Below are 14921 nucleotides of genomic sequence, written 5' to 3'. Positions count from 1 at the left end.
AAACCTGGATTCATCTCTGGCTGAGAGACACTCTGAGGAGCTAAATGCAGACCTGCTCTTCTTTCCCAACTACATCAGGGCATGACTTTCACTCACATGTGGCTGTCTGCTTGTTGGTATGGGCACAGTCTGCAAGTCATCTCTACTTGGAATCTTAAACAGGAGCAGAGTAAGAATCTTCTCTGCCCTGAAGAGCTGGAATGGGAAGACAGGAGCACATGTCTCTCAATGATGCCTCTCTTACTTCTCTCTTTGTTCTTCTTCTCTCTACCCTTTTATTAAAAGAGTCAGACTTTTCTTTTATTTCCCTATACGCAGCCTCATGGCTTAGCTGTCCTGGATGGAAGGACATTTGGATGGAAGGCATTTCCTGTGGAGTATGTAAAAACTCTATGAAATTATTATGTGCTGAGCTTCATAGATTAAATGGAACCAAGAAAATTTAGCAAATTCTTTTTCTCTCCATTCTGTTCACTCCTGATTGGGAAAATAAGTCTCAAGGCTACATTTCAAGCAAGAGTCTATGATAGAAGATGACTTAAGAAAGTTAAAAGAAATCTGTTTGATATTTGCAAGATACTAGCCCCATTATAGTCTAGTTTTTTTTTTTTTTTTTGAGACAAGTCAAAACACTGAACTTGTAGGTGAAATATCCCATTTAAAATGTTGATATATGATTTAACTTTAAAAAAAAAAAAAAAGATAATGGCCGGGCACGGTGGCTCACGCCTGTAATCGCAGCACTTTGGGAGGCCGAGGCAGTTGGATCACAAGGTCAGGGGATCAAGACCTTCCTGGCTAACACGGTGAAACCCAGTCTGTACTAAAAATACAAAAAATTAGCCGGGCATGGTGGCGGGTGCCTGTAGTTCCAGCTACTCGGGAGGCTGAGGCAGAAGAATGGTGTGAACCCGGGAGGCGGAGCTTGCAGTGAGCCCAGATGGTGCCACTGCACTCTAGCCCGACGACAGAGTGAGACTCTGTCTCAAATAATACTAATACTACTACTACTACTACTACTACTAATAATAATACTCATATGGTATTAGGAACCAACAGTGTTCTAGGAGATTTAGAGATGTTAACTAATTTAATCCTCTTGGTGTCCCATTTTGCAGATAAGGAAAGTGAGGCACAGGACAATTACCCTGACCAAGATCATATAGCTATACACAATACAAATCAAATGCATTTCTGTGGGACAGATCTGGTTACAAGGCCACCAATTTACAATGTCTACTTTACGATATTTCAAATAAGTCAGAAAGAACAAGCCTTTGAATTCTGACTTGGCCTCTGTGCTGAATGATCTTGGACTAGCCACTTAAGCTCTGTGAATCCTTCTATAAAATTATGATTAACTTTTCAGTGCTCACTAAATGGTTTTCTCTTGTCTTATTCCTCCATATGGATGACTGCCCTGAACATTCATGTTATGCTTGTATATCATCTGAAATGCACAAATCCCACCTATTATTCAAGATCTAACACATTGCTAATACCTCCAGAAACAGTCTGTGTAGGACAGAGCCCTGAGGATCAAGATGTCTGTTTCCGTCTTGATACTGTTACTAATCCTGTGTGTGATCTCAAGCAAATCATATCTTCTCTAAGCCTCAGAGGTTCCATCTTGAAAATGTGGAGTTAGACTAAACTAATAAGTTTAAACTGTGATCTGAGAAACTCAACATTTCTGTAATGATGGGAGGGGGCATGAAAGGAGAGAGAGTGCAAGGGTGAAGCTGGGTGAATAGACTAGTGGGTTCCCCACTTACACTCTCAACTTAGCAGCTCCACATTTTAAACCATCAGATTTTATTAGAAGGGAGTATTCCACTGCCAACAAAATGGGTGGAAACCACTATAAGTTTTATGTAGCCACATTCCCTGGAATTATCTTTTCTTGGCTCCTCTTTTCTTTCTTGTCCTGGACATGGAACTAAAGGGAACATGTTTTTAAAATTCTGGCTGAAATGAACATATTTCTTTGTCCTTCTTTCTTCTCTGCTACCGAGGAGTGAAATTAAAGACAGTGCTAAAGGCATAAGCAAGGCCAGTATGGAAACTTCCAGCAATTTCACCAAGTTTTCAGCAAAATATTACAGATTAGAAAACATCTGTTCAAGGATAGCTACCAAGTGCTAAATAAAAAAGAAGTTACATCTCATTATCCTGTGACTTCAGGAGCTATTCACTCCCACTTGAATATGTCTTGTCATGGGAAATGACCTTCAGGAGGCATCTTCTTTGTATTTCTTACTATGTGTCTCCCCACTGTCCCTGAACTATCATTATAAACTTCATTTTTTCTCCACCCAAAGCTTGTGGGAACTAGAATGAACAGAAGAGGAATGAATGAAGCCCTCATTCTCTTCAGCGATTTTCAGCTTAGGACCCAGTTTTGGAACAAGATAGACCCAAATCCACTTCCTGGTTTCCTGCTTAGAAATAAGATGCTTATCCTTTAAGGCAGATTGTCAAGCTCCTTCAATAGAGGTGAATGAGGACACACATCATCTGCAAATCATTACATCTTCATAGGAGAATTATGATATTCTCCAAAGACCATGAAACTTCAATTTTTAATCTTCTAGGGATATCAAATTAAACCAAATTTATCTCTCGCCTGAAGACAGCCTGGAGGACTGAGACTGTAATCTTGATTCCAACTCCACACCAGCCATTAGTTACATTGGGACAAATTCCTTCCCATGATCAGGCTGCAATTTTATCATTGGGAGCACTGGAGTAAATGGTTCCCTAAGATCCTTCTCCATTTTGATGTTCTAAGGAGGAATTACTATTGAAGAAATTATTTCCAGTTGTTGGTTCAATCTTCAAAATCACCAAAAGCTTTGATTTGAAGGTGAGGTTATAGGAGTTGGCTCTTGATATTCTATGCCTTGTGCTTCAGAACAGGCGGTCGAAAGGGAGGAAAGTTGGTTTTCCTTGAGATGATGTCTTGTTCCCTCATTGGTTTGGGATTCTTCATGTTCAGAGGTCCACTGAGAACTTCAGCTCACCATGACTTTCCCTTTTCAATGGTACCAATGTAGTCAGGTGTAAGATGGTGATGTGGACCCCTCACTGACATTGCACCCAATTCTCCAGATTGTCTTTCCAGTAATTTCTTTCATTTCTCCTTCATCCCTGCGTCATGGTCCCTTTAAGGGAGCGGCCATAGTTGAGTGGTGGGAGCAGCTGCTGGCAGCAAAGAGACTTGCAGGATTTGGCCTACCCAGGGCCACTTACCGCGCACGCTCAGGACCGGGGGCTTGGTGGGAAAGGAAGGAGGGACTTAGGGTGCGCCTGCGCATCAGGGGCGCGCGCAAGGGGCTGATTTGGTGATCCCTTTAAGAAACCGCAGGCGGAGGAATTTCTCTGAGAGAAAATAATCCTACTCACGGGGCCCCTTGGAGGCCATTAACCCCCCGAGTCCCGGCCCCCGCCCCCGCCGTCCCCGGACAGGCCCTCCCGCCCACGCGCGGACCCGTGGGATCTCAGAAGCTGCGGCCTGGCGCGCGGCATCCGCCCCCTCCCCACTCTCGGCGCAAGGCCCGGCTGGGTCCGGGGAAGCTGCCGCGAGGCGGCCGTGCCTGCAGTGTGGGCGGGGGCCGGGGGGCCGAGAGGTACCGCCGCCACCGCGCGGGGAGCCGCAGCGGTTCCGAGCGGGGCCCAACATGGCGGAGAGAGAGGTGGAGTCCGGCCCCCAAAAGAGGGTAGGTGAGGTGAGGCAGAACTCGGGCGGCGGGGGGCGGGGCGCGGCCCGGGGCCGGGAATGGGCCATACTCAGGTTCGTGGAGGGGTCGCCGAGGCCCGTTAGGACAAGGTTGCGGGCAGGTCTGAGGCAGCCTTGGGTCCGGAGCGCGCTGGCGAGCGGTCCCTCGGCAGGTGGGACAAAGATTTGCTGCTGGGTGAGGGGGAGGGGAGGGGGCCGTTGTTTGCCTTCCTCCCCCCCACCTTCCCCAGCAGTGGGGTGGGATATCTGGGCCCAGGGAGGGGAGGTGTCAGATTCTTAAGTGCATCTTTAGTACATCAGAGTCTGGAAGTTTTAACTGGGGAGAGGTCAGGTGGGGGTGGTGGTGGCGGGAATAAGTCGTGGAGGGGTCTCAGGAAAAATAACCGGAGGGTTCTTCAGTAACACTATCGCGAATTCATTTTCCTGCCTCCTTTCCCCTCCCCCCATAGCCGTTATCTAGACCAAAGTCGGGGTGGTGGTCTTACCTGTGAAGAAGTGGGATCGTTGGCATGTCCTGATTTAGGAGAAAGATTTTGGCTGCTATGAATGTCATGTTCTAGCCTAGCCTCTTACTCGCAATTAGGGACTTGGAAGAATACGACAAGTTTTCTCGTAACAGGGATGTACCCAATCGACCTGCAGAGGTGAAGCCAATTCTACATAGAAGTTGTTTGAATACCTTATAAAGTTTGTCTGGAAACTTTTCTTATTTAATTCTGAGTGGTTTTTTTCAGATGGCGAACAATACTGTACTATCGATTGAGCAATATCCCTCACTTTTCTTTTACTTCCTCCCCGCTTAGCATGATAAGAAGTAAGTTTCCTTTTAGGAGTCTTCCTTTTGGGAATGGTTTCAGAAACGATCAATTAGCAAAAGGGCAAAAAATTACTACTTTATGAAGAATGCCCTTTCAGCTTAGCGTAAAATTAGTAATCTCATAATGATGCTACAGCTGGTGTTTTGAGGGCTTACTATGTGCCTGGCACTGAGCTAAGACCTTTATGTGAAGAATTTAACTTCATAGTAACCCCACATAGAACCTATTTGCAGATGAGGAAATTTAGATGCTGAGGGCTTAAGTAATTTACTTAGATCACACAGCTAGTTGCAAGGTTGAGGTAGGATTTGAATCCAGGTTTGTCCCAACTATAGTGCCTGTGTGGGATGCCACAGAGGAGCTTCTTTAATCTGTGTTTCTCTCCTTAAAAGCTTAAATTGTAAATGACCAAAGAACTGTCAAGTATTATTTTTTCCAACAATTTGTTAGGAAAATATTTTGAACTATCCGGCAATATTATAAAACTTACGGGGAGCAGCCATACACCCAGCCGCCTAGATCCTACTGTTAACATTGCATTCTGGACATGCGCGGCGGCTCACGCCTGTAATCCCAGCACTTTTGCGAGGCCGAGGCGGCAGGATCACTTGAGGCCAGGAGTTCGAGACCAGCCTGGCCAACATGGTGAAACCCCGTCTCTACTGAAAATACAAAAAATTAACCCAGCGTGGTGGCGGGTGCCTGTAATCCCAGCTATTCGGGAGGCGGAGGCAGGGGACTCGCTTGAACCCGGGAGGCGGTGGTAGCAGGGAGGCGGTGGTAGCAGTGAGCTGAGATCATGCTACTGCATTCTAGCCTAGGTGACAGAGGGAGACACTGCCTCAAAACCCCCTCCAAAAAAAAAAGATTGCATTCCACTTGTTTTATCATATATTTACCCCTCTATCCCTCTTTCTGTTCATCAGTCATGTTATTTTAATGCATTTCATTGTAGTGTTTTGAACAATAAATTTTTACCGTTGATAAGTTTACAAAATGTTGGATTCACCTATGCAATAATTAGTCATAGAGCAAGTTAAGCTGTATGATGGTATGTCCAAATAGTTTTGTAAGTATAAATGTTGGGTATGGAATGCATGTGTTTTGAAATTTAAAAATTTTCAAGTTGTGTTCAGTTTTGAACTGGATCCTTACTGTGCTTGGATGAAGGCATATGGCATATAAGTCCACCAATGAAAATATACAGGGTAAATTACTTAAGATATGTAATGTTAATTCAGGGAGATTTCTGCATCCAGTTGCTGTGAATGTTGTCATTCACCTTCTTTGCTAGGATGTTCTAGCATATTCTAGAAAACGATGCACGTTGACAACAAATTCAACTAGATTTTAAATATATTCTATCTCTTGTCGTACACTTAAAAGATGTTACTGGTCTTGTGAATCTTCTGCTAAAGGAATGCTGGAAAAGAAAAAAAGATACCACAGTGGTAGCAGTAAAAACTTTATTATTATTATTATTTTTGAGACGGAGTCTTGCTCTGTTGCCCAGGCTGGAGTGCAGTGGCGCAATCTCGGCTCATTGCAACCTCCGCCTCCCGGGTTCAATTAATTCTCCTGCTTCAGCCTCCCGAGTAGCTGGGATTACAGGCAAGCACCACCAGGCCTGGCTAATTTTTGTATTTTTAGTAAAGATGGGATTTTGCCATGTTGGCCAGGCTGGTCTCGAACTCCTGACATCTGGTGATCAGCCCACCTTGGCTTCCCAAAGTGCTGGGGTTACAGGTGTGAGCTACCAGGCCTGGCCCAAAACTTAATTTTATTTTTAACGACCTATAACATACGCAGCACTTGTATAGGTTTCCCCCATTATTTTGCCAGTTTCATCACAGAGGAAGGTTACATTCATTAATTTTTCGAATTAATGGTGTGGTGGCACATGCTTCTAGTCCTCGCTATTCACAGGTTGAGGTGGGAGCATCGCTTGAGCCCAGGCGGTGGAGGTTTCAGTGAGCTATGATATTGCCACTGCACTCCAGCCTGGGTGACAGAGGGAAACCCCCTCTCTAGAAAAAGTAAAAATAATACATAAGTAATATTTTTGATCTATAATTCATTTTGTTTTTGATATTTCATTAGAATGTTCAGTATGATTGTCTTAAATGGTATAAGTACTTTTTCCACTTTTTTTTGGTGTGTGCCAAATTACATGTGGATTCCATATGTATACTCCAAGCCGATTAATGGGGACTATGCAGTACCATGTCTTTGGAAATTGACTGCCTTGAGGGAGTTGAAACAAACTATCCACATAGACTTAGTAACTTGAGGCTATTAAATCTGAAATTGCATTGATGACATGGTATTGTACTTAATGATGCTTACTGCTTTTGACCTTTGTAATCATGTCACAGAAAAGTTGCTAAGCACCTGTGCTATTTCATAAGCTACATGCTAGGCATTGTGCTTTGTTACTTAGGGTCATTTAGGATAATATATGCTGGCTCTCTTGATAAATTGTGAACTCCTTTAACATAGTATCTATTTCATTGCTTTTTGCGTCTGGACATCTTGTGACCTCTACACAATAGGAACTCAAAAGACTTGCTGACTTATTTTTGTAAGAATAGCTTACCTAGTACAGCAGAGGCTCTATGGGTTGAGTACCAAGTTCTCTGCTTTGTAATTTTGAGGGGCTCTGTAAATCTTTCATAGCGTCCTTTACTCCCCAAAGTTCTCTCCTATGGATCCAGATTTACGGATCTTCTGATTGTTCTGGATTATGGTTAGATGGGCAGATGATTGCATTTTTTGTTGTTGTTTTTGAGACGGAGTCTTGCTCTGTCGCCCAGGCTGGAGTGCAGTGGCGCTATCTCAGCTCACTGCAAGCTCCGCCTCCCAGGTTCACGCCATTCCTTCGCCTCAGCCTCCCGAGTAGCTGGGACTACAGGCTCCCACCACCATGCCCGGCTAATTTTTTGTTTCTGTATTTTTAGTAGAGACGGGGTTTCACCTTGTTAGCCAGGATGGTCTCGATCTCCTGACCTCGTGATCCGCCCGCCTCGGCCTCCCAAAGTGCTGGGATTACAGGCGTGAGCCACCACGCCCAGCCGTTGACTGCATTTTAAGACCATTGGGTTAACAACCTTAAATTCTAGGTAGCCTGCCTGATGTCTTGTTTTTATATTTGTGGGCAGTTGGAACACTTGTGTTCAGAATATGCTAGGATGCTAGTCTCTGAATTTGTGAACATGGGGGAGCTGAGTATGTGGGTGGATCAGCGCTATATTCATCTATCATCTCTGGTATAGAGAGAATTAAGTTCATATCCTAGTGCCTGTTCATGAAGGCGTTATAGCAAGCATCACACCCACACAAATACATACACACACACACACTTTAAAGTTGGCATATTATTTAATTTTTTTAGATGATAAAATTTTTGTTTTCTCAAATAGCTTTTAAGACTCATTAGGTAGGCTTATTATAAATGATTGAATTATTTATGCATGGCTATTATAATAACCAGTATGTTATGAAGTATGAGGTCTGACTAAATCGGGTGGCCATATTTTGTTGTAAAATCCTTGTCTTTTCAAAGTTTACATACAAAATAATAACTTTTGTAAATGTAAATATTACCTGGTCTAGTAAATTGTATTCATTTTCATACTTAAAATTATCTGTATATTAAATTTGAGATGTATATATCTGGTATGCTTAAAAAAGAGAGAAAGCATATGTATAAGTAGTATGCTTCCATTTTTTGTGAAAAACAGAACAAAACGACCTTTCCTGCCTCCCCACATTTGTGTCTATATATGCTTGTATATGTATAAACTTAGAGAAAATTGTGGAGGACACAGGTCAGGATATTACCATTGATTACCTTCAGTGGGTAGGGAGGAGAAACGAAAGAGAGTATAAGGGTGCAAATTTCACAAAGTGGAAAAAGTATTGATGGTATAATGCTAAGTGAAAATGTAGACTATAAAATGTTATCTATTAATATATAAATGTGTGAAAATTGAACACACATATAGACAGTAGAAAATACGAATAAATGAAAGCATTGACTTCATGATGTGATGGGATATGGAGAAGTTTTATTTTGAATTTCTGTTATTTTAATATTTTATAATAAAATAATTGCAAAAGATTGATCCCTCTTAATTCCTTAATGAACTTTTTCTCTTTTCTGTCTTTTTGCTAAATGTATTACTTAAAAACATGGTGGTACATATCATTAAAATATTTGCAGTTTGTATGTATGCAATGTGAATAATTTGTTTTAAGAAAGTATTGACTCTTTGTTTAGAGACCATTTGAAGAGGCCATTCAAATACAGTGATTCTGCGTTGTTTTCACACTGCTTCCCATCTTGTAACACACAGAGGCATCTGTAAATAATAATACTTGTGGCTGGGTACAGTGGTTCATGCTTGTAATCCTAGCACTTTGGGAGGCCGAGGCAGGAGGATGGCATGAGGTCAGGAGTTTGAGACCATCCTGGGCAACATAGCAAGACCCCATCTCTACAATAAATTAAAAAAATTACCCGAGGTTTAGTAGCATGTGCTTGTAGTCTTAGCTACTCACGAGACTGAGGTGGGAGGATTGCTTGAGCCTAGGATTTTGAGATTGCATTGAACTATGATTGTGCCACTGCACTCCAGCCTGGGTGACAGAGCAAGAGAGACACTGTCTTTTTTTAAAAAAAAAAAAAAAAAAAAAAGGAGAGGCCATTCTAATACTGAGAATGATTCTGAGTTGTTTTCACACGCTGGTTTTTCCCATCTTGTAATAAGCAGAGACATCTGTAAATAATGATAATACTTGGTATTTATAAACCCTTAAGTGCCAGTCATTTTTCTAAGTATTCTACATGTGATATATTTTTCAACCACAATTATTGTCCCATTTTATAAATTAGGAAATTAAGGCACAGAGAGATTTGCTGGAGATATGATGGCTAAATCAGGATCAATTATTACTCGAACTGGTCCTGTTCGATCATATAGGTTAGAACTTTTGTTTATCCAGAAATATTATGGTTAGTGTTTATATTCTTATTTGTAAAATAAAGCACATAATTCTTTATCTGGAATGTATGGATGTTAGAATAATTTGAATTATATCCAAAGTTGATGTAAATTACTTCTCAGGAATCATTAAGTTAATTTGTTCCCTAAGAAATACATTTTTGTTTGAGATCATCTTAAAATATGTATTCACAGCTCACATTTATTTTTTAGAAAATATACACTAAATATTTTGAAGCTGTGATTTACTTTAAAGATTATGTTTATACTTTTTTTTGACAATGGAAAGATTTTCTTTTTTCTTTTCTTTTTTTTTTTTTTTTGAGACAGAGTCTTGCTGTGTCGCCTAGGCTGGAGTACAGTGGCGCGATCTCAGCTCACTACAACCTCCACCTCCTGGGTTCAAGCAATTCTCCTGCCTCAGTCTCCCAAGTAGCTAGGATTACAGGCGTGCACCACAACGCCCAGCTAATTTTTGTATTTTTAGACAGTGTTTCACCATGTTGGCCAGGCTGGTCTTGAACTCCTGACCCCATGATCCTCCCGCCTCAGCCTCCCAAAGTGCTGGGATTACAGGCGTGAGCCACCGCGCCTTGCCAGAAAGGTTTTCTTACTAAAGAATATGTAAGTAGATAAATATAAAATTGCAGTTTCTATGGATACTTAAGAGGTATTTTTGAATTCTGTATTAGGAGAACAGCCACTATTTAAAGAAGAGTGATATTTCCCTTAAAAATTCTGATTATTTTACTATGAGCTAACTGTATGTAGTTACTTTAGCAAAGGAGAAAGGCAGGTATTGTATAAATGTACTGTATTCAACCCAACAAAATTGCTAATACTTGACCATTTGACTTAAAAAAAAAATGACACTTTTATGTGGCTTAGCCATTAGTAAGAGCATGGGTTTTTCAAAGTCAGTTTGTGGTATAATCTCTGGAATTTAGCAATTTTGGGGTAGTAATAGTTCTTATCCAACCTTCTCATACCTATACCCACTTTCTTGTACTTAGGAAATATTTATATTGTTATTTTAATTTCATTCATATCATCTTTCTGGCCTCCTAGAAGCTTTAATTAGCTGTCTTTGACCAAAGATAGTCCTTTTTTTTGTTTTGTTTTGGTCTATCCAGCGTATAGAACCCAGCACTGTCAGTTCTTTGAGAACCCAGCACATATCAAGAATCATATGTGTTTTTCTTTCTTTACACTTCCCAATATATCTTACAAATGTAAGTATTTTAATACTGACATGCGTATTATACATTTATAAGCCAAAAATTAATCTACCATTCCTGTCTCATCTAACTGCTCATTTCTGTCTGTCCCTCCCTCGCTCCTTCCCTCCCTCCTTTCTTCCCTCCTTTCCTTTCCTTCCTCCTTCCTTCCTTTTTTTCCATAGTTGAAATAATTTCAAAGAAATAACTCACATCACATCATTTAATCTATAAATACTTCCGTGTGTATTTCTAACAGATAAGAATTTTTAACAAGCACAACCACAATACTGTTACACCTAACAAGAGTTCCTTAATCCAGTCTGTGTTCAGACTTCTCTTATTCTTTAAGTGTCTTTTTACACTTGATTTGTTTAAATCATCCAACTAAGAGTTACACATTTCATTTAGTTTATATGTTTCTTAAGTTTTTCTTAACCTTAATTATCCCCCCCCCCCTTTTTTTCTTTTTGAAATGGAGTTTTGCCCTTGTTGCCCAGGCTGGAATGCAGTGGCACGATCTTGGCTCATTGCATCCTCTGTCTCCTGGGTTCAAGCGATTTTCCTGCTTCAGCCTCCCGAGTAGCTGGGATTATAGGCATGCACCACCAGGCTTGGCTTATTTTGTGTTTTTAGTAGCGACAGGGTTTCGCCATGTTGGCCAAGCTGGTCTCAGGCTCCTGACTTCAAGTGATCCACCCGCCTCCGCCTCCCAAAGTGCTGGGATTACAGGCATGAGCCACTGCGCCCAGCCAATAATCCCCTTTCTTAACTCATACCCCCTGTGCTCCTTTCCCATGCTATTTACTTGTTGAAAAAAATAGGTTATTGTTCCAGGATAATTTTCCACATTTTGGATTCGGCTGATTGAATCCTTGTTATGGTATTTAACATGTTCCTTTACCCCTCATATTTCCCGCAAATTAGTAGTTAAATACAGAGCAGTGGTTCTGAACTTTGGCTGAAACTTTAGAATTATCTGGAGAGCTTTTAGTTATCCTGATCCCTAGGCCACATCTCCGATAAATTAATCAGAGCCCATGAGGTAAAATGTCATCATCAATATTTTTAAAAATTTACCAAGTGATTTCGGTCTGTAGCCAAGATTGAGAGCCCTAGTTGGTAGAGCTTGATGAGTTTAGGTTCAGTTTCTTTGGCAAGAAATATTTATAAAGAATGGTTATATAATTTATTTGCAATCAGACAATTTTGAGAATGAAAGGGGATGCTATAATGATTACACAGAAGGAAAAGTTTAAACTGGAATTGTTCTAGACAAATTAGGATTTATAGTCACTCCATTAGATGGGGCTGTGAATTCTTGTTGGATCATTCTAGGAGGTAACATAAGTGGTGGTTCTACTTTTAGTGATACTAAATGCATCATTTGGTTTAGGTTCTGTCAGTGGGATCCAAACGTAATTTATTTTTAACTTTTCATTTAATGGATTTATCAGCCAATGATAATTCTTGCCTATATCCATTATTTCATTAGAAGAGTGATTTTTTTTTGGTCATTTCTTTTGTATTTATTAACTGGAATTCTTTCATAAAGAATTCCCTCATCAATTATTTGGTTACCTTGTAATATGGTTTGTAAAGAAAAAGCAGGATAAATGCTTATTTTTTTCCCCTTTATCAATAATTTTCAGAAAAATGAATTGATGCCCGCCCTCACAACTCCCAAAGGTGAGGTTTCGGAGGGAATATCCTTATGAACTCATGAGTTTTACCATATGTGATACATTCTAATTTATCATAGTCATTACTTTTGGTGTTCAATTTGTTGTACCTTTGATGATTGGTGGTCTCTTAAATTAGTTTCCTAAGGCTGCGAAGAAACTGCTACATACTTGGTAGCTTAAAACATCAGAAATTATCTCACAGTTTTGGAGGCTAGAAGTCCAAAATCAAGGCTCTAGGGAAGAATCTTTGCTTGTCTCTTCTATCTTCTTGTGGCTTGGTTGGTATTCCTTGACTTGTGGCGGCAAAACTCCTGTCTTTGCCTTCATCTTCCCATGGTCTTCTTTCTGCATCTTCTTTTCTGTCTCTTAGGGTCTACCTTATTCCTGGATGTTCTCATCTCAAGATCCTTACCATAATTACCTCTCCAAAGATCTAGTCTGCTCACATACTGTGGTTCTGGGTGGACATAACTTTTGGGAGCCACAGTTTAATCCACTACAGTTCTTTTTTTGACCCCTAAAACTTCATTTACATCCCATATGCAAAATAAATTCACCTCATCCCAACATCCTCAAAAGTCTCGACCTGTTATTACAGCATGAACTGTGTTTTTTTTTTTTAGACGGAGTTTCACTCTCTCGCCCAGGCTGGAGTGCAGTGGCAGAATCTCGGCTACTGCAACCTCTGCCTCCTGGGTTCAAGCCATTTTCCTGCCTCAGTCTCCCAAGTAGCTGGGACTACAGGAGCGTGCCGCCATGCCTGGCTAATTTTTTGTATTTTTAGTGGAGATGGGATTTCACTATGTTAGGATGGGCTCCGTCTCCTGACCTCGTGATCTGCCTGCCTCGGCCTCCCAAAGTGCTGGGATTACAGGCGTGAGCCACCGTGCCCAGCTACAGCATGAACTCTTAAGTCCAAAATTTCCAAATATTATAACCTCAAAAAGTTTGAAATCTCATTGTCTAAATCGTCTAAATTAGGTAAGAGTATGGACTCGGCATGATTCATTTGGGATAAAATTCTCCATCTGTGGACCTGTGAAACTGGAAAACAACTTATCTGCTTACAAAATACAATGATGAGAGGATGAGACAGTTGTAAGATAGACATTCCCATTCAAAAGGAAGAAAATGGAAAGAATACAGGATCTCCGGTTTCAAGCAAGTTCAAAACTCAGCAGGACAAATTTCTCTAGGTTTAAGGGCCTGAGAATAATCCTCTGTGGCTTGATCCTCTGCCCTCTGGGCCCATGGAGGCTCTGTCTGCAGCTGGTGTGGGCCTGTTTCTCCCCCACCCCCAACCCCCGCTATGCTGCTTGCCTTCAGTCATTTTTACTTTTCCCTGAAGAGGTGCACATGTTTGTAGTTGAGTAACTGTATTAGCCCATTTCTTGCCTATAAAATCCCAGAAGTAAGACACGTTAAAAAATTTTGTCCCATCTCTGTTCCTTTCAGTACAGGCTTACAGCATTTTTGTTGGTATGATATTCTTTAAAACCTTGTCAGTCTCCTTACATATCAAGGGGATCCATATCATTAGACGAGAGGATTCTTCACAGCTCCTTACTGATAACCCCATCTCCATTCCTCGTTTCTGTTGAGATGATTGATTGGATCCATGAGTCACACTGCTAGTATCTTCAGCATATGGTTGTCCAGCCACGTGGCCTGCTCTCTAGAACACTTTTCTAACAGTGAATTTCCTAATTTCTGCATCCTTTGTATTCTGAATAATCTGAGAACCTCCCAGTTAATCATTGTTTCCTTTTGCTTAAAGTTCCTTCTTCAATTTATCTCTTTCCTCTTGTATTTTACTATAAACACCAAGGAGGAACCAAGCTGTACCTTCAGCATTTTGCTTGGAAATCTCCTAGGCTAAATATTCAAGTTAATGGCTTCCAGATTCTCCTTTCTATCCCACAGTAGAACATAGTTCAGCCACTTTATAACATAGATCACCTTTCTTCCAGTTACCAGTCACATATTCTTTATTTACTTCTGAGACAGCAACAGAAGCATCCTTAACCAAAATATTGATATGAACCAAAATGTTCACGATTCTGTGTATGTATTCTCTAAGACTACAGAAGCTTTCTCTTAGTTGCTCATCACATCCTTCTAAACCCTAACCAGAATTGCCTTTGACATCAGTATTTCTACCACCATGTCTTTAAGGCAGTCTGTACTTTTTTAAAATCATGCATCTCAAAACTCTTTCAGCCCATTACCCAATTTCAAAGCCACCTTTCCTTTTTTTTTCTCTCTTTTTCTTTCTTTCTTTTCTTTCTTTATCTCTCTCTCTTTCTTCTTTCTCTCCCTGTTTCTTTCTTCCTTCTTCCCTTCGTCCCTTCCTCTCTTCTCCGCTTCCCTTCCCTTCCCTTCCTTCCCTTCCTTTCCCTTCCTTTCCCTTTCTTTCTCTTTCTCTCTCTATTTCTTTCTTTCTCTCTCTTTCTCTCTCT

General features: G+C 40.9%; 1 protein-coding gene across 6 annotated transcripts in view; it reads left to right on the top strand.

Annotated features, from left to right (window-relative positions):
• Nucleotides 1–3294: 3294 nt before the first annotated feature.
• Nucleotides 3295–14921, top strand: part of ZMYM4 (zinc finger MYM-type containing 4) — a 155338-nt gene continuing 143711 nt past the window's right edge. For 3 of the 6 annotated variants that reach the window (XM_054496427.2, XM_054496398.2, XM_063666005.1), the window contains exon 1: nt 3593–3719. Coding sequence is in view for 2 of the 6 variants with exons in the window: in XM_054496381.2 (XP_054352356.1) it covers nt 3681–3728 (48 nt within the window). In the remaining 4 variants the exon portion in view is untranslated. Of the gene's footprint in view, nt 3729–14921 lie in introns of all 6 variants that reach the window. The other 3 variants (XM_054496387.2, XM_063665995.1, XM_054496381.2) reach the window with 3 other exon arrangements.

This window comes from Pongo pygmaeus, chromosome 1, assembly GCF_028885625.2.
Source record: "Pongo pygmaeus isolate AG05252 chromosome 1, NHGRI_mPonPyg2-v2.0_pri, whole genome shotgun sequence".
NCBI lineage: Eukaryota > Metazoa > Chordata > Mammalia > Primates > Hominidae > Pongo > Pongo pygmaeus.
The sequence above is the reverse complement of the archived record's forward strand: the minus strand, read 5'-3'. Positions and strand labels throughout refer to the sequence as shown.